The 25,735-nt window shown below is 36.9% G+C and overlaps 1 protein-coding gene across 2 annotated transcripts in view; it reads right to left on the bottom strand.

The window, feature by feature from the left end:
* RAB3GAP1 (RAB3 GTPase activating protein catalytic subunit 1) overlaps positions 1-25,735 on the bottom strand; it is a 78,562-nt gene that overhangs the window by 33,341 nt on the left and 19,486 nt on the right. For both annotated transcript variants that reach the window (XM_049773625.1, XM_049773626.1), the window contains exons 5-13: positions 24,472-24,550; positions 20,303-20,422; positions 19,318-19,483; positions 17,415-17,514; positions 11,567-11,648; positions 10,698-10,766; positions 4,490-4,563; positions 2,631-2,723; positions 1,633-1,802 (exon numbers count right to left, since the gene is read on the bottom strand). In XM_049773625.1, coding sequence (XP_049629582.1) covers positions 1,633-1,802; positions 2,631-2,723; positions 4,490-4,563; positions 10,698-10,766; positions 11,567-11,648; positions 17,415-17,514; positions 19,318-19,483; positions 20,303-20,422; positions 24,472-24,550 — 953 coding nt within the window. The remainder of the gene's footprint in view (positions 1-1,632; positions 1,803-2,630; positions 2,724-4,489; positions 4,564-10,697; positions 10,767-11,566; positions 11,649-17,414; positions 17,515-19,317; positions 19,484-20,302; positions 20,423-24,471; positions 24,551-25,735) is intronic.

The following is a 25,735-nucleotide window of genomic DNA, read 5'->3' as shown; positions in this document are numbered from 1 at the left end:
TTCAAGCTTTTGAAAAATCAGAGGTAATAATATGCACCAAATGCCACTACTAGCCACACATTCACACATACTACAAATATTATTTTCATACTTATGAGCTAATCTCACTATGTATGTCTTACAGAAACTCAACCTAAAAATCTGATGGAGTTTTGTTTCAAATAAATGACAAGGATAAAACTAATATCAAGTCTCCAAAACCAGTATTTTTTTCCCTCCCTCCCTCCGTCTCTCTTAGCAACAATCAGTGGCACTAGTGGTTACGCGTGGAGGTGCTGGGGGACCATGCCATACTGAGGATTGAACACAGGTCTGCAAAAGCAAGGCAAAGGTAGGTGAAGGTGCACACCTGCCAGAGGTGTTACCTAGTGTGTACAGTCCCCAGTATCCTTTTCATTGCACTCTGCTCTTGAAATTTTTCTCCATGATTATCTTAATGCACCAAGTCTCAGACATATACTTATAGGTAAATTTATGGTAAAAATTACTATTTTCTGGGGCCGGAGAGATAGCACACTGGTGGTGTTTGCCTTGCACACAGCCGATACAGGACGGACGGTGGTTCGAATCCCAGCATCCCATATGGTCCCCCAAGCCTGCCAGGAGCGATTTCTGAACACAGAGCCAGGAGAAACCCCTGAGTGCCGTCAGGTGTGGCCCCCCAAACCAAAAAGAATTACTATCTTCTATCAGTTTCATAATATGCCACATAGTGTGTTGTAGAAGTCCTTTAGTCCTCAAAATAATCTTACCAGGTTAAATCAATTGCATTTATAAGATGAAGAAACTGTTATAAAATGATTTGTTCCTAATCATATGTCAGAATTACACTTTGGTGTATGTGAGTCCCACATTATTTATTTCATCACTCTACACATATAAGCCATCTAGCCTCCAAAGCCTTCTTTGGGCTTTCTTTTCTTTTTCTTTTACATTTTTTTTCTCTTTTTGGTTTTGGGGCCACACCCAGCAGTGATCAGAAATAGCTCCTGGCAGGCTCAAGGAATCATATGGGATGCTGAGGATCGAGCCCAGGTCCGTCCCAGGTTAACCACGTGCCAAATGCCCTACTGCTATGTTACTGCTCTGTACCCCTGAACATTTTTTTTCCCTTTGGAAAATCAGTTTTAAAAATATAATTCTGATCATGTTGACCTACTTAAGACAGTATTAAGATGTGGGATAAAGTTTAGGGCTTCAGCACCTCAAGTTACCTGACATTTCTCCATGATCATGTTTGGCCCTTTGAACTAATTTGCAACACATTAAATTCTTCAGCTCCTTTCTTAGGCTACTATTCCTTGGCTTCTAAAACCCTGTCCTCAAGATGCAGTTAAATGTCTCTCTTTATCAAATCTTCCTGATACTTACTACCTCCTGCTTCCTACTTCTGGATTCCTATTTCTTACAAAGATAGATGCATCTTCTGCTGTGTTCTCACATGCCAGGTGGGACTGAAACTATTGTTTACTTACCTTCTTCCCACTATACTGACAAAATTTCTCTGAATGTGAAGACTATTTGTTTCACTCATTTTAGTTCATTTCACTCATTTCACCAATCTAATGCCTGCACATTGAAAGGACTGACTATATAATGAATATGAGTACGCAGAGACATGTCTTTAGTTACCAAAAGAATAGTATTAAGGACATCATTATTCAGTGGTGACTCTTCTGCACCTCTGTGTTTTCTTATCTTCTTCTTTGCAGTATGGACCATGTTTGAAACTGACAATTTATGAATCGGAACCGGTGCTGGCTCTGTCAACTTTGACAAAGCATGAGTTATATCACCAGTGTCTATAAAAAAGAATAGAAATGAATGGAAATTATATCACTATTAGGTTAGACATTAGGAATAAACTGACGATGATACAGCTAGAGACTCCACTAGTATTATAAGTAATCACAAAAAATTCACTGGTATTACAAAAAATAAAGATCACAAAAATTAGCAGTTATTAGCTTTATATGCCCAAATACTAACAAAAAGTGTAGCAAATGATTTCTTCCCAGACTTCAAAGATCACTTCCTTTTTTTTTTTGGTTTTTGGGTCACATTCAGTGACGCTAAGGGGTTACTCCTGCTACCTACACAGAAATCGCTCCTGGCTTAGGGGACCATATGGGACACTGAGGATCAAACCCAGGCCCATCCTGGGTCACCTGCGTGCGTGCAAGGCAAATGGCCTCCTGCTGCACTATCGCTCCGGCCCATCAAGATCACTTCTAATTTGGTTATCAAACTAACATTTTATTTTAATATTTTATTTTTTTTGAACTAACTGCAACAATGATCAGGGGTTATTCCTGAGCTGTGCTCAGGAGTGACCCCAGTATTGGTGTGGATATAATATACAGTGTGAAGAAAGTGGTGGGGGCCAGAGGCAGGGATGAATAAAACCAGTCTGGAGGCAAGGCAAGTACTTGAATTCCTCTAGTCCTCAAAGATATTTTCTAAATACACCTAATGTTTTAAGACTAGGATTTGGCTTGAGGAGAAACAGAAAGCTATCTAGTCCACCAAAACTAACTTCTCCAAATTAATTCAAATAAGAAAACTAACCAAAATATGCTATACAATATGTAGAGAATGGTTTAGACATTTGAAAATAACTTTTAAGTTACCTCTCCCTTCTTCCTCAAATGTGGATCGTCCAAGAATCTCATCGGTTGATTCCTTTCGACGGCAAATTTTAAAAAATTCAGTGACAAAATCACCTAAATTGAAAAAATTGTTATTCATTTTACCCTTAAATCATCCTATAAAGCACATGTTATTTCACAAATGCTATTAACTAAGGTATGTTAGAAAGATAAAACCATTCAGTACTCCTACCCCAGACAAAACTTAATCCTATTTTGAAGGTAGCCTTGCTCTTTATTTCTGTCCCAGAATATAATTTGCCTTAATAATCTCTAAAAACAATGATCTGCAAAAACTACTGTACCTAATAGTACTGACTAATTACTATGTGCTTCAATAGGACAAATAATAATCTATTTTCATTTAATTATTTAAGTAATATTACTATATTTATGCTGTAATCTATTACCCTAACTGCTACTCACTGGAATTCTGAATTCCTTAAAAATATAATTTTAAAAGATTAAGAAATCACAGAGAGAAAGTGCACCCTATCAATATAATAGTCATGTCTACATTAGTCCAGCTTCACAGATGCAAAAGACATGTAAACCAAATTGTGAAAAATTATGGGTAAACTGGTCACACAACTGAAAGCTGGCAGTATCTGAAGGGCGGGCCAAGTCCCTGATCTGCTAAAGCAACACCAGCTGCACCCATCACCCACAAGCACCACTTTGTCAATGGCCCTGCCTCATCATTCTCATCTGCAAAGACACCAATCTGATCGAAACTCCAAGTATGCCGGTATCTGGGCTGATAAAAGTAGGCCATTTATGGAGCGAGTATAGGCACTCCTCCTTCCGCCTTCTCATAGTTTTGGAAGGCCTGGCAGCCTAGATCATGCCCCACAAAAGCAGCAGTAAATAGCAATAATGCTTGGAATTCCTGGACAACTCCTGCTTTATTTTTAATACTGTCATTCCCATGGGAATAGACCAATTTAGACCCAATGGGTACTTGACGCTATCTGCCGAAACAGAAGAGAAACCTTAATAAACCTTCTGACAAAGACTTAATGATGTCATTGTGAGATACAATAAATTTCACCAATTTTCTTGTTGCTATACTCTTTTTTTTTTTTTTTAGTAATTTCACTCCCACTTACCTAGGAAAAAAATGTTTTATGATCAACTATGAGATATAAATGGTCTTTAAATAAAGCAATTTATGTAAAAAAAAAAAAAAAAAACAAAAGAAATCATGAAAAATAAAGTACTTCAGTTTCTATTGTATATTAGTAGCATGCATTCCTTTATTATAACAGAAAAAATTACTGTATTTTCACAACAGGGTTAACTCAGTGGAGTACCTACCATAAAACCACAAAGTCACGTTTGATTCCCAACATCATCCCACATATCAAGAGCAATCTAGATGGCACTAACATCTGGGATCCCTCAAGACTACCAACAAAGCATGAGATCTCAGGCACATAAAAAACAAAGTGTGCTGGGAACCAGAATAATAGAACAGCAGGGAGGGTTTAACCATGACATCCTATATGGTGTGATTTCTGAGTGCAGAGCCAGGAATAACCCGAGGGAGGTTATTTTCCATTTAATTAATTAATTTGATGAAAATTGGTGTACATTGGATGACTGAAACACAACTACAAATATTTTCGTAACAACTGTGCTTAAATAAATTACTATCAAAAAAGAAATAAATGGGAACATTGATGGTGGGGAATAATTAAACTTTAACTTAGGAAAAGAAATAAATGCAAACTACATTAAAAAATTAATGCTTTTTGCATAAATTAAATAAAATATAAAGAATATATTTAATATTCTGGTTTGGAAGGAAGGTTTTTAGAAAGGATCATAAAAGATCTTACCTAGCAAACACTGAGGATTATCAGCTTTTCGAACTCTAACAGACCAATGAGGAGCCTGAAGAGGATCCAGATCCCTAAAATTAAAACAATTAACATAAGATTCTAATTATAATAATCCCAGGATTCATAAATTTATCAGTCTAATTTAAACATATATAATAAAACAATCTACTCGGCCTCCTAAACTTGCTGATGATTTTCAAATACATAAAAATATCTAGTAAAAACAAATTTTTTAATTTAAAAAGTATGGGAGGTGTTAGGAATGAAACTCAGTGTCTACCCATATGTGAGACATGTGTTCGCTCTACTATTGAGCCACATCCATAACTCCTACAAAATTTAATCCTGAAAAGTCAAAGCACTTTAAAACTTAAAGACGTTGGACGATTAAGTCTACATTCCCACCCAGAGTAAATGAAAGTCCATTTTGACTTGCATCCACAACAGCACTGGTCTTGTTCTTGATGTGTGCTAGTCCGTGATGTGAGATGCTATCTCCTTATTGCTTTGATTTGCATCTCCCTGATGCTTAATGATGTGAAGTATTTTTTTCATGTGCTTTTTGGTCACCTGTATTTCTTCTTTGAGGAAGTTTCTGTTCCTCTCTTCTTCCCATTTTTTGACGGGGTCATATTTTTTTTCCTGTTAAACTCTACTAGTGTCTTAGATATCTTAAATAATAATTCCTTATCAGATGGGTATTGAGTAAATATTCCCAATCCATGGGCATTCTTTGTATCCTAGTCACTGTTTTCTTTGAGATGCAAAGCACTTTTCTGGAAAACAATATGGACATCTCCAAAAAATACTAAAAATTGAGCTCCAGGGCCAGAGAGATAGCATAGAGGTAAGGAATTTGCCTTGCATGCAGAAGGATGGTGGTTCGAATGCCGGCATCCCATATGGTCCCATGAGCCTGCCAAGAGCAACTTCTGAGTGTGGAGCCAGAAGTAACCCCTGAGCGCTGCTGGTTGTGACACACACACACACACACACACACACACACACACACACACACAAATAAAAATTGAGCTCCATATGGCTCAGTAATACTGCTCCTGGGAATATATACTATGGACCCCAAAAAAAATGCAGAAAAGGCATCTGCACTCCTATGTTCACAGCAGCACTATTCACAATAACCAGAATCTAGAAATAAATCAAGTGCCTGGGAACAGAAGACTGGATAAAGAAATTGTGGTACATCTCCACAATGGAACACTATGTAGCTGTGGATATGGAGAATATTATGCTGAGCAAAATAAATCAGAAGGAGAGGGATAGACATAGAATGATAGCACTCATTTTTGAAATTTATATATAAAAAGAAAGCATAGTAATGGTACCCAGACAACAAAAATGATGGCCAGGAGGACTGCTCCACGGTAGGTAGCTTGCCACAAAGGAGGGAGTTTAGTTATGGCAGAGAAGGGACCACTATGACATTGATAGTTGGAAATTATCACTCTGGACAAAAACTGGGTACTGAAAGAATGTAGAGTGACATGCATGATACCCCTTCAGTAACAATATTGAAATCTACAGTATCTAAAAGGAAAAAAATTGAGAAAGAGAGAGAAAATGTGTCTGCTATATAGAGGCAAGTGGAAAGAAGGTGGCAGGGAAATATTGGGGACATTGGTGCAGTGGTGGTGAGAAATGTGCATTGGTGAAGGAATAGGCACTGAAATACTAAATGACTAAAACATGAACAACTTTCTGACTGTGTATCTCATCGTGATTCCATTAAAAAAAGTTGGGCCTGAGAGATAGCATGGAGGTAAGGGCTTTTGCCTTACATCCAGAAGGATGGTGGTTTGAATCCTGGCATCCCATTATGGTCCCCCATGCCTGCCAGAGGCGTTTTGAGCACAGAGCCAGGAGTAACCCCTGAGCGCTGCTGGATGTGACCCAAAAACCATAAAAATATATATATATATTGGTTAAAATATTTAAAAAGGGGGGCCGGGCGGTGGCGCTGGAGGTAAGGTGCCTGCCTTGCCTGCGCTAGCCTAGGACGGACCGCGGTTCGATCCCCCGGCGTCCCATATGGTCCCCCAAGAAGCCAGGAGCAACTTCTGAGCGCATAGCCAGGAGTAACCCCTGAGCGTCACAGGGTGTGGCCCAAAAACAAAAACAAACAAAAAAAAATATTTAAAAAGTACAAGATAAAAAAACAAAAGAACAAAAGTAATAAAATATATACAAAAATTACTTTGAATAGGTTTTGTACACTAATATAAAATTATATTTTAAGAATTAATTAAAAAAGAATTAATTAAAATTAAATTAAAAGGAATTAGAATAAAAAGCATAATAATTTTACTTTTTATAGCATTAATAAAAAACCCAAAATTTACATATCAATAATACCTTACTATCAATTTAACAGAATTTCTGCAGCAATTTTTAAATGACAATACAAATATACATTTATTGGAATAAAATATATTCTATATAAGGTGAATAAAATAATATATTTTAGATCCCACAAATTGTAACAATTGTTACAAATTATTGTAACAATCTTTTAAATCTATAAATGATCTTATTAGGAAAAGTCATGTTCTTTTACTATTAATTAACAGTAGTCTTAAATATAAAAAGATTTATTCCTCCCTATTCTGCATTAAAAATTGAAATAACATTGTGTTACTATCTTCAGTCTTTCTCAATACTTACAACAATTTTAAAGTTTTTCTCACTGCACAACAATATACAATAGAGATGTTCTTATTTAAATTTAACTATCAAATTATTCTCATACATCCTAATGTACATCTTCTCTTCAATGCACTTCATGAAGATGCCTTCCATTAAAAAATTAACTGTGTACTGAATCCCAAATAAACTACTCATAGCTAATTTGCTAAAACCATTATCCCTGAACTAGTATTCATATCCTCAAAGTCAGAAATCTAAAAACACATCTCTAATATCTATTACTCAGTATTAAATATTATCCTTAAAATTAGAAAAATCAGGGGCTGGAGCAGTGGCACAGTGGTAGGGTACTTGCCGTGCATGTGGCTGACCTATGACAGACCAGGGTTCGATTCCCCAGTGTCCCATATGATCCCCTAAGCCAGGAGTGATTTCTGAGTGCAGAGCAGGAGTAACCCCTGAGCATCATCAGGTGTGGCCCAAAAAAACAAAAAACAAAAACAAAAAAAAAAGAAAAGAAAAGAAAAAAGAAAAATCAAATCTTCTGCCTGCTGTTTCAGGTAAAACCAACCTTTGGCTGGCATCACTGACCATATGAGAGATAAGAGGCCCTGCCTTCCAGCTGGCTCCCAGCAGCCTCTACACCTAACCAGGATTGTATAATGGCCCCACCCTACAGCTACTGAAGCATGCAACAGATTTACTCAACAGCTTACACACTGTCCAAGTTTGTCTTCTTGGCATTTGTTGTACACAGGCAGAGAAGAAAAAGAGCAACCTCAGCTTAAATCCTTCAGTATCTTCCAGAAGGGTCTATCTACAAAGACTCACCCCAGCAAAGCAAGAACACTAGAAAATCAATGTTGGGAAAACACATAGGAAACCAACAAAGTTCAATGAGCAGAAAAATATCACTGAAGATGTAAACAGCAGTAAATCCTCAGACATTATCTTTTTTAGCACTATGATGAGGAAGTTCAAGTTCAAAGAAATGATTGCATAAGTAGGCAGCAAAGAGCAAGAAAGAATGATCAAAATGAAAAAACTACTACAGTCAGAAATGAAGGATACTGTAGATGATATAAAAAGTCAGTAGAAGCTCTGAACAGTAGAATAACAGATGTTGAGCAAAACATTGAGGAGCTATAAGATGAGAATGAAGAAAACTGTAGGAAATAGCAGAAGGTGGAAAAAATCTGAAAAGAAATTAATAGCATACCAAAGAACTACAGGACAATATAAGAATTATCAAAATCACTGAAGAAGGCAAATATGATTGGAGAGAAAATAGTTAAAAAAAATCACTGGAGCACAATGTGTACTGCCAATCCAAGCATATGGCGCCCTCGTGCACAGATTGCATCCATCTCTTTTCTTGAGATGTGTACTTTCATGCTGGGATGTGCACTGGCACACAGGAGTGTTACTCTCTCTAACCTACCACTCCCCACCTTAGAACCTCCAAATAAAACCTGTTTTTATCATTGATTAGGATTTCCCAGAGTTAAGAATTATAGGCACCTGAGATCCAAGAAGTCCGAAGGGTCAAAAATAGAATCAAGTAAAAAAATTCCAAGACACACTATATTCAAAATCACAAAATCCAAAGATAGAGACAGAATACTGAAAACAAGATCTAAAAGGAAAGCCCCAAAGATAGTTTATCTATCAAATGATACTCTGCAAGATAGATGAATATGAAAAGATACAGTAAAAGACTCAACAAAATTAACACCTCATCAAGAATACTCTATGCATCTAGATTACCATTCATATTTGAAAGAATAATACAGAGAGCTTCATGAAGAGGCAAAAGCTTAGAAAATTCATATCTTGAAACCAATTTTGCAGGAAGCATTAAACGAGTTTCTCTAGGGGCTGGAGAAATAGTATAATAGGTAGGACCTATTATAGATAGGCCTGACATTGCACTGACCTGGGTTCAAACCTGAGCATTCCATATGGTTCAGGTACTACCAGGAGTAATTCCTAAATAGGAGTAATTAGTGAGAATTGCTGATTGTGGCCCTGCCCTGCCAAAAACAAAAAAACAAAAAAACAATTAAAATAAAAGCCCTTCTCTAAAGGGACATGACAAACCTCTCAACATGTGGCATTGAATATGGCGTTCAATAATGGTACATATGGTTGCTCTCTACTAGATTTAGAAAGGTATGGTTACTCCTAGCTTGCTAAAGAATTTTATACATTTCCAGTAATAAATTAATCTAAGTGTAGTGAAATCACTTAGCACTCATTCATCATAAATTGACTTTTATTGATTTATTTTCTGTAATTCCATCTGCCATTCTTTTAAGTTTTGTTAGAGTAAGTAATATGAAATTAATTTATCATTGCCTGCCAACAGGAACAGGCTTGTGATTGGGAGAGAACCTAGGGAATTGACAGGAGGGGGTCATAGGGAGGTGGGACTTGTATTAGAACACTGCATGCCTGAAATAACTCTATAAACTATAGTCATTTTTTGTGTGTGTTTGTTTGTTTGTGTCTCAACCAGCAGTACTCAAAGGTTATTTCTGGCTCTGCATTCAGAAATCACTCCTGGCAAGCTCGGTGGACTGTATGAGATGCCTGAGATAGAACCCAGGTTGTTTTTGAGCAAAGCAAGCACCTTACCCACTATACTATCTCTCCGACCCCTAAATCATGGTCTCTTAATAAGAATTAAAGGAATATCTAAAATATCCTAGTCCTAAAAGTCCAGGAATTGATTTCATTTGACCCAGAAACTCCACTTTTTGGAATATACCCCAAGAGCCCAAAAGCTAAAATGCGATAAAAGCATTTGCACCCCTATGTCTCTTGCAGCACTATCAGATGCAATAGCCAAAACACGGAAAAAAATCCAAGTGTTCAAGATTAGGTGACTGGATAAAGAAACTACACACATAAGAAAAGATAAAGTTTTGTAACTTACTGCTACATAGAGTGACACAGAGAGTACCATGCAGAATGAAGTTAGTCCAAGTGACACAAAATGACCTCTATTGAATAAGGGATATAAGGAAACATAATGAGTATCCAAAGACAACAGAAACAAAGAACGCAGAAAGTAGTCTTCAATAGTTAGGAGATAGGATGAGGGGGCAATGCCTATGAAAGAGAAGAGTTCAACTGGAAGGTGAGGTGGTGCTGAAAGGTAGTGAAAGGTGGTGCTGAAAGGTTGTATGAAAACCTATCAGCAAGATTCTTACCCTATCAGTAAGCCACAGTGCAAAAAATATATATCTATATAAAGATAGATGTATGTACGTGTGTGTAAAAAGCGCCTTTCATAGAAGCAGACTGGTAATTGGGACCATTAGTGGAAGAAAGTAGACACTGGGGAAGAAACACTGTATGTCTGAAACTCAACTATGAATAACTAATAACTTATTAGTGACTAAATAAAAACATTTAAGGAAAAATATAGAAAAATCAACCAACTATATCAGTTACTGACAGAAAAAAATGCTAACAAGTTGGCAGTTAATTTATTCTACTAGAAAAAAATTGAATGCATTTCTCTTAACATACTTACGAATAAACATCATTATCCACGATGATACCTTCAGTCAGGTCAGACCAGGTAGTAGCTAAATGGAGTTCACTAAAACAAACAAAACATAAAATATATCTCAAAGTTTGTAATACTTTATATAACAACTAATTCAGCAATTTGGCTGTTATAAATGACTCATAATTGAAAAATCAGAGATGTATGTACGGGTAAGTGCATCTAAATGTGTTACCTAAATCTTTATCAGTTGAAGAATGAATAATAGTAATTTTATCTATACATAGGCAAATTATTCAGCTCTAAAAAAGCAATGGAGAATTGACTGATAATCCCAGTGTCAAGGGGACCTGAGGCCACTCAATACGATATTACACCTACATCAAGGATCTAGGCTAGAGGGAACAGGAAGTGCTAATGATTGAACCCAGAGCCTCCACATGCCAGGCAGTTTCCCTATACCTTTGAGTTATTTACTAGCTGAAAATGTAAACTTTGTTTTGTTTTGTTTTGGGCCACTCCCAGCAAAGCTCAGGGGTTACTACTGGCTCTGCGCTCAAAAATTTCTCCTGCCAGGATCAGAGGACTATATGGGATGATGGGAATCGAACCCAGGGATCATTCCTGGCACTGTTCAGGGGAATATATGTGGTGCTGGGGATCAAATAAGGGTCAGCTACATTAAAGGAAAGTGCCTTACATCAATACTAGCTCTTTACCCCTATAGTCTCTTATTTCTTATTAAAGTAACAGGAAAAAAACAGATGACAGATTATTAGATGCATATATCTGGTAGACCAGGAGGCGGTGAAATTAATTCTAAAGGACAGGAAAGCCACTATCATAGTTAAAGAATAAAATCCCATAGTTCAAATAATAGATGAAATTCTCACCTAATAGGATCTTCACAAGCACCAAAAGGTAACTTGCCAAATTCCAAACCTCCAACTTCTCCTCCTACAAGAGCATCTATATCTAAAAAGAAAGAAAGGTTTCCCCCATTAGTAGCAAAAATAAAAAAGGAAAAAAGAATTTAACCTTGCTATGTTAGTCTTTTGAAAACATTATGAATTTTAAGTGGTAACATCAAAAATATATACAGCAAATCAACAAATTTTTAGGATCTAAAGACTTCTTCCCAAAAATATCATTGTAAAAATTCCTAATTGACACAGTGGTTCATTCAAATAGTAATTCTAATTTTACCCAAGAGAACATTATTCCTCTATATATTTTTGAATAACCTCTGAAAATATAAACTAAAAAAATTACACACATTTAAAATTTTTAATTGCCGAGACTGGAGAGAGTACAGAAAAATAGGTGCCTTACATGTGGCCAATCCCAGTCGGAATCCCCAGTATCACCTATGTTCCCCTGTGCTGGGCCAGGCATCATGCCTAAGCACAGAGCAAATAATAGTACTGAGCACCACCAAATATAGCCCCACAAACAGAACACAACCAAAAAAATTTAATCACCAACCTACATTCAACAGTTCTGGTGACAGAAGATGGAAACATTAAAGTTTAGAAAATAAACTAATAAATAAAATAAAGCCTAGAAAAGAATTTCCTTTTCATTGCTGATGGTATCTAAGGACACTGTTCCATTCACTAAGAAGAATAAGCACTTTTAAAAGACTCAAAAGGATTTATTTCTCTTTCAAATAATACAGATTATTGTTTTAAATTATTCACCAATACACTGGATTCTCAAAGTCTATTGCTCAGTTATGCACACTCTCCAGATTTGTTAAATCATGCTTGACAGCGATCTTAACTCCAACTAAATTATTAAAATAAGTGATTAAGTATGACTCACTTTCTTGACTCAGTACATTTGCAAGTCGTTGTTTTATTTTCTAACTAAAAAATGCTTACAACAACAAATATTACAATGATTGGTATATTTAAAATATAAATTTTTAAGAGCCTCAAAATGTATAAGCACATTATTACTACATAATAACTATACAAAGGTTTTAACTGACTTTATTTGGGGGGATGGTCACACCCAGCAGTGCTCAGGACTAATACCAAGCTCTGTGTTCATGTACTATACTCCTCCTGGTTGGCTCAGGAAACTATGTGGGATGCCTGGAATCAAACTCAAGTTGGCCATGTGCAAGGTAAATTTCCTACCAATTACTAATGCTCCAGTACCAACTGGCTTTAAAGTTGAGAAGCAATAGAAAGATCTAGAGTTTTTGAGATTCAGAAGTATCTAAATTCAAACTTTACCATGTAGTGCTTAAGCCTTGTGTGTGTTATTTATGTTCTCCAACAGTTAAATTCTCTAAGACATAAAATAACACTTAGATAAAGGTGAATTTTATGAAATGTACTATAAAGTGGAAAACACAGTCACTTGCCCTTCTTACACATTGAATCCCTTCCTTTTATAAGAAAAGGAATACTAAAAACCTATAAGGCTTTAAATCAGGGGTCTCAAACTCACGGGCCGTTTGTGGCCCTCCGTACAGCATTTTGTGGCCCTGCCCTAGAGGAATCTTTTTTTGTTTTGTTTTGTTTTGTTCTAGTTGTTTGGGTCACACCCCCCCAATGTTCAAGGCTTACTACTGACTTTGCACTCAAGGATCACCCCGACTTTGCCTCCTGCAGCCCGCTGGTAAATTGAGTTTGAGACCCCTCCTTTAAATCATTATTTACAGCAGCAACACCTAACATCAAACTCAAAGGTGAAAAGTAGAAAACCACCTCTAAGATCAGAAACAAAAAATGATTCTCAGACCAGACATATAGTGCAGAGAAAGGGAACACGGGAACATTGGTAGAGGGAAGTACACAGATGGTGGGATCTGGGCCAAACAGAGAGAGTTCAGGAGTGTGGCACCCTTATATGAAGCCAGCCATTCCTGGCTTGATCCCAGGCACTGCATGGTCCCCCAACAACCCTTTCTGCTAACCCTGGAAGCCCCGGGCACTGCTAGGGTTGTCCAAGTAATCCCCACCACCCAATCAATACTTTATCCTTGGGTCCTGGCATTAAACAGGCATTCTTCAGAGAAGACATACAGATGGCCAACAAGTACATGAAAAAATGTTCAATATCACTAATCAGGAAATTATAAAACCAAACCATAGACCAAGTGCATGATCCCTTGGGAATATATAAAACCAAGTCTACATGCATTGCAATCAAAGAGGAGTTACCCCAGTCATATAAAACAACAACAAAAACCAAAGGCAAACAGAAAACAAGTGAAAAATCTGCATAGAGATACTGAAAATAGATTAATATTACACTAATATTAATCAATATGGAATAAAAAGTGGCAGAATGGTGAAGGGGGTCACGTTTACAGCAAACTCCCACTTTCAAAATAACTTAGTCATAGAAATAAAATCTAGACCATGGTAGTTATAGTTAATACTACTGTACTTGAGAATCTGAAGGCCTCGGGAAGAAATCCTCAAACTTTTTAAACAGGGAGCCAGTTCACCGTCCCTCGGACTGCTGGAGGGTCTGATGATAGTTTAAATAAAAACTATGAACAAACTTCTATGCACGCTGCAAATATCTTACTTTGGAGTACACAAACAAAAAATGAGAACAAATCCAATATTTAAAATGAAGAACAAGTAAAGTTAAAACAACAAATTTACCACTATTTCAATGGGAACTATGGGCCTGCTTTTGGTGAACCTAGTTTGAGGACCCCTGCCAGACACTAAGAGGAGGACTCAAGGACGAAGAGAAGGAGGGGAGTCAGTGAGTGCAGTGCACATCCTACACATGCAGTAGCATAATCAACCAGTGGGCCAAACAAATGTCCTTGATAGGCAGCACGTGGCCCACAGGCCATAGTTTGAGGACCCCAGAGAGCAACAGTACAGTGGGCAGGACTTGCAGATGGCCAATCCTGGTTCGATCCCAGGTATCCCACATGGTCCCTTGAGCACTGAGAGGAGTGATTCTTGAGTGTAGAGCTAGAAATAACCCGAGCATCACTGGGTGTGGCACCAAAAAAGTGAAAGCTGTTAAGAGCATAGACTGTAAAACCTCACCACAAGAAAAAAACTTTATAACTGTATGAATCTGGACACTAGCTAGATTTACCGGATCATTACACAATACAAACATTTAATCGTTTTGTTGCATATCTGAAACTAGGAGTCAAATAAACCTCATTACTACTATAGATCAACTAAATAAGGAACACAACATACAAAAATAAAAACCTGTAACTATGGACCAGAACTTAGAGTCATGCCATAGATGGAGAAGAAACTCTTGCTGGATACAGGTATCAAATGCAAAGAGCTACAAAATTGATAATGACGTGAAAGCTCACCCCTAAAGATCTTACTAGAGGTTACTTCTAGTAGTAAATTGATAAATTAGCCTGAAGAAAAGAGAGTGACCAGGAAATCTACGGTTCTGGAAGCTATGCACATAGCACTAAAGGAACAGTGTGGAGGGGCAGTCTGTATTGTGAACAATGATCTTTGCCCTGCACAACTCAATCTTTTCATATCCTAAATACACAATAAAAGATGATTTCCTTAAATATTACAAAGCCCCCCAATTTTATGTCTTTACCTTTACTAAGAAAGGTCAATATATTGATCCCCATTTAAAAATATTGGCAATAGAATATTAGTAAAGATTGAGTTGGTATTAATAATTATATTGCTAATATTTTGCTTCTTTTTTTTGGGGGGGGAGCTCACACCCGGCTCAGGGATTAGTTACTCCTGGCTCTGCTCTTGGCAGGCACAGGGGACAATATGGGATGCCGGGATTCGAACCACTGTCCATTCTGAATCAGCTGCATGCAAGGCAAATGCCCTACTGCATGCAGTGCTATCTCTCTGGCCCCAAGATTTTGCTTCTGGCCTTTTAAGATTATCAACAGACCATACCACCTTGGAAAAACTTTTAAAACAGACTAATAAATAAAGTGGCTTTTAAAAAAAAGAAAAGGAGAGGGGCTGGGAAGGTGGCGCTAAAGGTAAGGTGACTGTCTTGCAAGCGCTAGCATAGAATGGACCATGGTTCAATCCCCCTGTGTCCCATATGGTCCCCCCAAGCCAGGAGCGATTTCTGAGCACATAGTCAGGAGTAACCCCTGAGTGTCAAAACAGGTGTGGCCCAAAAACCAAAAAAAAAAAAAAAAAAGGAAAGGAAAGGAGGATAAGAAACTACTTTCAAACTAGAGGATGATGACAGTTATTTAGTGAATATGGTTATATGGGAACTAAAATAATAAAAACCTTTAAAATCTTTTAAATAATATAAATTTCAGTTTACTTTTTAATTTCCTTGGATATAATTTAGAGAATACTCTTTTCTTATATATTACAAATTCAAATTGTTCAGTGTTACAAAATCACAGTATATATAACAAAATATAAGCATATACTATTTAAGTTTTAATATTATTCCAACATTAGCAATTTATTATTTCAATCCTATAAAAACTATATGGAGAAAAAATAATTTGTAGAGATTATTTCATTCTAATTTATTTCTCTTTAATAAAAGATTTAATAAAAGCCTCAATTATTTATAAATAATAAATTTATAAATGCAGTATATTTCTTATTAAATGTATTTGAAATGAGTTGTATGTGAGTAAAAATATCGAGAAACTATAATATCTCATAATGGGCTTTAAGTTCATAAGGCTGTGATTTTCTAAAACACAAAATCCTATTTTACTTAAGTTCTGGCAGTGTGAACTAATAATTATACCAATAATTAAGATTGTTGAATGCAGGGCCCGGAGAGATAGCACAGCGGCATTTGCCTTGCAAGCAGCCGATCCAGGAGCGGCATTTGCCTTGCAAGCAGCCGATCCAGGACCAAAGGTGGTTGGTTTGAATCCCGGTGTCCTATATGGTCCCCTGTGCCTGCCAGGAGCTATTTCGAGAGCAGACAGCCAGGAGTAACCCCTGAGCACCGCCGGGTGTTGCCCAAAAACCCCCCCAAAAAAAAAGATTGTTGAATGGATCACAATAGCTACGTAAGCAAACTGATTTAGATAAAAGTAAAAATTATTTTTAATAAATAGTATATTAATACAGTTTTTTTTCATTTTCAATATTTATCCTCTTGTCTATAAAAATTTAGTATATTCCATATTATATTCTTATTTTGATATAAAAATAGACATTTTAACCATTAACATGCTGCAGTTACAGCCCATGATGATTCATATATTTTTTGTAATACCAGTTGCCAAAAATAAATGATCGAAGACAGTGCAATACTGTCTCTAGAACAATCTACAGGGATTTATTTTTTTAAAGAAAAAATACAATAGGTTGTGGATGTAACTCTATGGGAAAACAAATCCTTGCAGAATAGGATCCTGGATTCTCTAGAAAAATATATAAGGCTGCTTTAAAGGAGGAAACAATGGGCCAGAAATGTACCCCTGTGTTCAATTCATAGCACCACACCATCAAAAGTGGAGGGGGGGGAGTGATAAAGGTATATAATATTTGAAACAGCAAATTTCAATTTTTGAATATTTTCTCCATTCAATTTCTTTTTTTTTTTTAGTTTTTGGGTCACACCAGGCAGTGCTCAGGGGTTATTCCTGGCTCCAGGCTCAGAAATTGCTCCTGGCAGGCACGGGGGACCATATGGGACGCCGGGATTTGAACCGATGACCTCCTGCATGAAAGGCAAACGCTTTACCTCCATGCTATCTCTCCGGCCCCTCCATTCAATTTCTACACTAAATACAGTTTTAATGAATTATCTCACCTGGAGGTTGTTGAGGCCAAAAATATTGCTGCCAATCCTGAAGTACGTAAGTAAACCGAATAGCAATACTAACTGGAGGCAGTGGTGTTAAAGGACATCCCTAAAGAAAACAAATGCAAACAGAACATTACATACATACATACATACATACATACATACATACATACATATATATACATACATACATACGTACATACTCAACAGCAAAATTTCAAACTATTAGAATGGAAATAACAGATTTTCAAAGATGAATTTCAAAGTGACAAGTAACAGTATACCTATTCTAGCCATGTAAAATTTATACTAAACCTAGTCATTAAAAAGTCACAGTCATAACCAATGTCACTTGGACACCTTACTAACCTCTACTTCAATCACATAAAAATGCAGAAAGATAATAAAAAAAATAGCAAGAATAAAACACATCTGTTGACTCCAGCAAAGTATAAGTGATAGATAGGGTTCAAGGTACACACATGCTGAGCTCCAGATGCACAAAAAACTGATAGCCTAGGACAGTGTAATGTTACGGACACATTAAGTAGAATGAAAAGATTAGTTTAGAGCTAACAAAGAGGGAAGGGCACTTTGGCTTATACACTGGCATATTAAATGCTATGGTGCTGTGGCTTTGTGCAAAGGGGAGAACATTCTACTGTCATGACCTGAATAAGCAGCCAAGTGTTTCTAAGACTAGATATTTATAATAACCCTCATTAGCACCATAGCAAGAGGTTCTAAGTGGAATTTTAAAACCCAGTTCTAAAATATGCCACAGGGTGGGAAACATAACACTGCAACAATACCACTACTGAAAATGAGAAAGCTAAAATTCACCTCATGATCCTGAAAAACAAAATAGTCCCCAAACATAAAACACTTTCCTTGGGGGTGGAGGGGTGGGGAAAGGAGACACCAGAGTTCTCAGAGGTTACTACTGGCTCTGCACTCAGGAATCATTTCTGGCATATGGGGGCCATATGGGATGTCGGGAATCCAACTGGATCAGTCAAGGCAAATGCCCTATCTACTGTACTATCCAGCCTGAAACGCTATTCTTTTGGGAGCTACACCAAGGGCTACTCAGGGCTTACTCCTGGTTCTGCACTCAGCAATTATTCCTGGATGGCGAGGAGGCCATAAGGGGTATCAGGGATCAAACCCAAGTCAGCCATATGCAAGTCAAATGTCCTACTCACTGTATTATCACTCCAGTGTAAAACACTATTCTAAAATAGAAGAACATCAAATTAGTTAAAATATTAAAACCAGAAAATATGATTTTATATAATTCTAAAGGCAAAAAATGGCCCCCATAAGAAATCTTTTCCTAATAAATAAAACTACATGAAAAAGAAACCACTAATGAATACCTGGCATAAATTCAAGTGGATGCTAAGGAATGATTGTATTTCTTTTTCAATTTGGAGTTGCACCTCAATTTGAGGTGCTCAGGGATTACTCCTGGCTCTGCACTCAGTGATCATTTCTGGAGGGCTCTTTGGACAGCATGGGGTGCTGGGGATCAAACCCATGTCTTCCATATGCAAGGTAACTATATAAATATTAACAAACTGAAAAAATTAAAATTAGTTGAACTAATTTTTGGGGGGGTTTGGGCCACACCCAGTGACGCTTAGGGGTTACTCCTGGCTTGGGGAACCATATGGGACACCAGGGGATGAAACCATGGTCTGTCCTAGGCTAGCGTGGGCAAGGCAGATGCCCCTAGTTTAATTTTTTAAGCATTAGTTCACTAAAATTCCAACTAAATATTTTTTCCTTTAAATCTACATAGTAATTTCCTCTAAGAAATTAAATTATCAATACCATTATGTTTTTATATGCTCAAATTGATACTTTTACTTGCAGAATAAAACTAGTTACATCAATGTAAACTCACAATTTTTGATTTGAAGACATCCAGCAGACCCGATAAATGAGTATACTGATTTGGTACTTTCCGAAGATGAACCATTTCAAAATCAGTTCGAACACCAGGACCTTGACATTCTCCTACATACATCCTTCGCCATTTGTGATGAATTTGAACGAAGAGTGGTACCTGGCTACAGGACATAATAAAGAGGAACAAACTCATTAGCATTAAGTAATTCCTAATTTCAACATTTTCCAACATAACATTACTTTTAAATATTTCTTCACCCAGACTTAGACTTACAATGAAGACACTCGCAGGTCCTTTTACTCCCTTTATTTCTTACACTAATAATAAACTGAAGAAACTCATCTTTGTAGTCAAAACTTTATTTTTAAAGGATTGAAAGTCATGAAAAAAGAATATGAAAATTTCCTTGAGAAAAAGCAAACATACTATGTAAACCCTTATAATGCTTTACTAAAACCTGGATTCATAGTTATTAAATTATACAAATCAATGTTTTTCCTTCAAAAATCATAATATAAAAGTTATTAATTCACTCTTTTTTTTTTTTTTTTTTGGTTTTTGGGCCACACCCGGCGTTGCTCAGGGGTTACTCCTGGCTGTCTGCTCAGAAATAGCTCCTGGCAGGCACGGGGGACCATATGGGACACCGGGATTCGAACCAACCACCTTAGGTCCTGGATCGGCTGCTTGCAAGGCAAACACCGTTGTGCTATCTCCCGAGCCCTATTAATTCACTCTTAAGATGGCATGTTCTAAGAGCCGGAGAGATAGCACAGAGGTAAGGCATTTGCCTTGCATGCAGCCAACCTGAGTCTGACCCGGTTCAATTCCAAGCATCCTATATGTTCCCCAAGCTTGACAGGAGCCATTTCTGAGCACTGAGCCATCAACGGGTGTGGCCCCCAAACCAGTCAATTAATAAATATTAAATTGCCTTAAAAATTAAAAAAAAAAAAAAAAAGACTGCATGTTCTCCTACCAGCCAGTGTTTCCCAAAGCAATAGAAACAGAACTCAGAAGAAGATTGCACTTAGATTCACTGAGAACAGCATCACTGTTTGCAGCAGGGGCTATCACCACGAACTCCCGAAGTCCATACCTATTGGAGAAAAATAGACAATACTGAAAAGAAGGGGAAATTTTAGAAAACAAAACTTCATTTAAAACAAACAAAAACCAACAAGAAAACATTCTCTAAAGAAAAAGTCACTTCAAGTCAACTCAGATCTACAAATGCATGTGTTTTTCACTGCACGTGTCTTTCCTTCAGTTCTATACAACGTCAATTTCTCCAGTAAAATACTTTCATTATTCATCCACTATTCCCTGCTGGATCCTTAACCCCATTCTTTACAAACTGCTGAAATCCATGATGAATAGTATATAACACTTTTGCCTTAAAAGGTTCCAGGGGCCAGAACAATAGAAGATGGTTAGGGCACTGGCCTTGATTCCTGAGTACCACTAGGCATAATTCCTCACTACAGAGCCAGGAGTTATCCCTGAGGATCTCCAGGTGTGGCACCCAAACAAATTAAACAAAAAATTTGTTTCCACCTGCCTTATACCTGGCTGACCTGGCACCACATCTGAACTCCCAAGCCCACCAAAAGATCCCTGAGTGTAGAACTGGAGATACACCCTAAATTTACATCAGGTGTGGCTCAATGAAAAGAAGAAAAAGGTAGTTTCCAAGATAAAAGATATAAAATTCAGCAATGAAATACTATTTTAACTAACTGATAATAAATCCATTAATTTGGAAAGATAAAGTTTAATAGATTAATGGCAGAAAATAATTATGAATCAAGATGTATTTATAGACTAACAATGAAGACATGGTTCAAGTTAAATATTCTAATAAATATTTTTATACATTCTTTTAGTTAGCAGCCCATATCAGGTAATAGTCACAAAATTATCAGACACATAACTATTATGAATTATTAGAATGAAAATTCATTAAGTTGTCAAATCTCCTAAAAAGAAATCACAAATTTGCGGCCAAATTTAAGTTACAAGGCCATGTTGGTAGTCATGGCTACTGAAGTTTACTAACCATTTCTCTTAATGCATTTCTATTTAGTATTTTAAAATAAAATAATTTATGAAAGACATTAGTTTTCCTCACTATCATCAACATATGTAGAATTATAAGTATCTTTTCCTAATAGCAGTAAAGATGACAACATTTTATGGTTCCAAAAATTAGCTAAAAAGGATGAATGAATATTTTCCATGCAGAAGCATGGGTTTGATCCCTGCACCACTCTTTTGAGCACAGGCACTGCTAAGACTTTCTTAAATCCAGTCCATAATCTTTTCATTGCTTAAATGACATCATGCCTCAAACAGTCTACCCCGAAATAAAAATAATTATGTCAATGCAACAGTAAATAATAGGAAAAACATCAGAGGTGTGGATTTTAACACCCAGAGATATTCAGGTGTTACACCTGAGTCTGAAGAATCATTTCTGGCAGTGTTCAGGGGACTATGTGGGGTGCTGGGGATTGAACCTGGGTTGGTCATGTGCAAGGCAAATGCACTATGAACTGTACTACTATTCCAACCCCTAAGCTTTAACTGGTTTTTGTTTGTTTTTTGTTTTGCTTTTTGGGCCACACCCTGTGACGCTCAGGGGTTACTCCTAGCTATGCGCTCAGAAATCGCTTCAGGCTCGGGGAACCATATGGGCCACCAGAGATCGAACCAAGGTCCATCCTGGATCGAACGTGTGCACACATAGGGTAGCACACCCTACCGCTGTGCTCAGCTTTAACTGTCTTTTAAAAAAAGAGTTTCTGTGACCATCGTAACAGTACAGCAGTTAGAGTGCTTGCCTTGCAAATGACCACCCCAGGTTCGATTCCTGGTACCCCATATAGTTCTCCTGCCCACCAGGAGTGATTCCTGTGCACAGAGACAAGAGTAAGATCTGGTATCAAAAGGTATGGCCCCAAAACTATATCTCCCTGCTCCAAAGATTTTTGCTCATTCCTTAAATGTATTTCAAGAAAGAAAATATAACAAGTGAACCTTTCCTCAAGGCAATCTCCAACATAAGAGTGAAATGACTGACATTTCCTTTGTTATTTATTCAGAATATTTCTATCTTGGGACTGGAACGGTGGTGATAAAGGTAAGGTGTCTGCCTTGCAAGCGCTAGCCTAGGACGGACTGTGGTTCAATCCCCTGGTCCCAAATCAGGAGCTATTTCTGAACGCATAACCAGGAGTAACCCTTGAGTGTCAAACAGGTGTGCCCCCCCCCAAAAAAAAGGGAAAATAAAGAATATTTCTATCTATACATGTACTTAGCCAACTCACAAAACATACACACACACACACACACACACACACACACACAAACACACACACCCTCTTTACAAAGTTAAACCCCTACTCCTTGGGACTTTGTTTCTAGTTTTATAATGTTATAATACTAAAATTCCACTTCTGGGTACATATCTCTGCAAAAGCAGAAATTCAAACTATAAAGCTCTTGCAGTGGGAAAAACCACCACCACCACCACTAAACAAAGACGATCCTACAGAATAGAATGTGAGGAAAATATTTACTCATCAGATGATCTGACAAGTGCTAATATTCAAGGTATATGAAGAACTCCAAAAACTCAGTAACATAAAAAGAAAGCCCATAAGAAAATGGGCACAAGAGATGTCACCATTTGTTACAAATAGGTGGAATTGGAGTTAGAAGATGTTTGTTATGCCAAAGCAAAATAAGTCAGGAGAAAGACAAGTATCCAACGATCTCAGTCACAGGTGATCTATTAAGCAAGCAAGCAAGCAAGGAAACAGAGAAAACCAAACTAAAACTAACCCTTGGATTCACACCATGGAATTGAGGTTGACAGAGTGGAAGGACACTGGGAACAGAAACAGGGGGGGGGGGGGGGGTGGGAGTGGTAAGTAGTAAGATGTGGAAGAATAGTCTCACCATGTTGATGGAGCCTGGTGTGACAACTTAGGTCACCTCAATTTCTTTAGAATCTGTCTTTAGTATACATTCTTCGTATTATAGCATCAGATGAAAAATTAGCTACTCCCCCCAAAAAACAAAGTTTAGTGACACCAGTAATTGAAAAAGACAGACCTTTTAAGTATGATGTATCTCTTTCATTTGTGTTCTGCACTTATAACAGAGGATTGATATTGTAACTAAGACAAGCAATCCATTTCAATTCAATTCTAACAAAAACATACTGTTTTCTATAACAATTTAAATGCCTTTTACTGTCATGAGAATTATCTTTAGGCACTTCCATCATTGTGACACCTTAGTGTAGAAAACAGAAACAGCACATTTAATGATTACTATGAATTTATCACTTAATTGAGTATGGTTCTTTATTATTAGTGAAGAAAAATAATTATTTTTGTGTGTGAGGTTTTTGGGTCACACCCGGCAGTGCTCAGGGGTTATTCCTGGCTCCAGGCTCAGAAATTGCTCCTGGCAGGCACGGGGGACCATATGGGACGCCGGGATTCGAATCGATGACCTCTTGCATGAAAGGCAAACGCCTTACCTCCATGCTATCTCTCCGGCCCCAAGAAAAATAAATTTTAGTTAAAGAAATTAAAAATGTGATGAAGGGAATAAAGGAAAGGAGAGAAGGGAAGCAGAAAGTGGGGAGGTGAAGGAGAGGAGGGAGGAAAGAAGGAAAGGAGGAAAAGAAGAGGAAAGAGACTGAGAATGAGAAAGTGAGAGTGAGAGAAAGCTAGAGAGAACACAAAGAGGGTTCTTGCACTGCCAGATGGCTAAGAGTTACTATGCCTAACTTGTACCATTAAAATTGTACAAATTACATTTAACACCTTTCTTCATGGAAATCGGAAATTATGTGCCTATCCTATCTGAGTCTTTAGCAAGATTCCCTCCTAAATATTACATTTGTATTGTACAATAAGTGTGCTTTGTGTAATTATTCCATCAGGAAATACTGAGAGTACATCAAACTTTGCGCTAAAGCAACTTTCCCTACAGTTGATGTTTCTCTGAATACAGACTTTATGATAAATAGCACAAAGGACAACTACATGCTGAGCTCTATATATCCTCCTAGCATATAACAAATTAGGGACAATCTCATACTAAGGTAACCTGAGTAAAATATATACATACCATCTTACTAAGCAATGTGCTCTTGGAGGAAAATCATTGTTCATACACAGCAAATCTTGCATAGACTGTGGTATAACATCTACAAAAAAAATTTGACAATAGAAAAATTAGTGTGTTAATAAAAAAATCAGAATTTTATATGATTTAAACAAGTCATATTATATGAAATTTCTTGCTAGCCCATGAAACTTAGCAATTGCTTAAATATTTAGATCTGGACTTAGAGCTAACATTTAGTGAATGGGGGAGGTCTCTTCATCTAATCTTTACCAAAAAAGCAATATATTTTAAAAGACTCTATGGGGGTGCTGGAGAGGCAGAGAGTACAGTGAATAAGGCACTTATCTTGCTAACCCTAGTTCAATCCCCGGCTTTCCATATAGTCCTCCAAGCACTGCCAGGAGTGATGCCAGGAGTGCAGAGCCAGAAACAACCCATGATCACAGCTGGGTGTTGTCCAAATATTTATTTTATTGTATAAAATAATATTTTATAAAAAAATTTCATCTAAATTCAAAATTATCAAAAATAACATAAAATAGCCATACATATTTATTATTCCTGTGTGTTAATATTTTATTTCTAATAATTTATGACTCAATTATTCATTTTTAACATATGACCTTGTTTTATTTATTGTTCGTGCCTATTCTTTCTTCAAAATTCTAGCCAGAGTCTTATGTACCCATATCATTTCATGGGTAGTCTTTGTTGGCCTCTGGCCATCTTGTGTTCTTATAAGACCAATAACCAGTTTTATGCCTATTATCAATATATCTTTAAGCAACTGAACTGTTATCTATTTTAAAGATACTAGTGTCAATAACCATTATATATAGCCACATACCGAGTGAATTCAAAGCATGAATAAAATAGTTCATTTTTATTTTGTAATATTTAGCAGTTATATTTGTTCATTTTTAATAGTCATTTGTTGATACTCCACTTAAAGAAGTCATTCCAATTAAGAAAAAAAAAATCAATGCTCCAATCTTTTGATGTCTCACAATTCAGGTTTAAAAATGTAACTTGAAAATAATAATTGTTGGCTTGCTGGTGACTTATAACTTTAAAATTAGTTACAGCCTCAGAACCAAATTGAAAACACACCTTACATCTACAGAAATAAAAAAAAAGAGTCTTAAACTTTTTTTTTTTTTTTTTTTGCGAGGGGGCTCTTAGCATTATTCAGAGATCTGGTGGACCCACAGTTTGGCGCTTGAGCCCAGTGATGGTGAGAACTACCAAAATTACAACCAAAGGT

Source organism: Suncus etruscus, chromosome 5 (assembly GCF_024139225.1).
Source record: "Suncus etruscus isolate mSunEtr1 chromosome 5, mSunEtr1.pri.cur, whole genome shotgun sequence".
Lineage (NCBI taxonomy): Eukaryota > Metazoa > Chordata > Mammalia > Eulipotyphla > Soricidae > Suncus > Suncus etruscus.
Note: the sequence above shows the minus strand (reverse complement) of the source record. Positions and strands in the feature narration are given on the sequence as shown.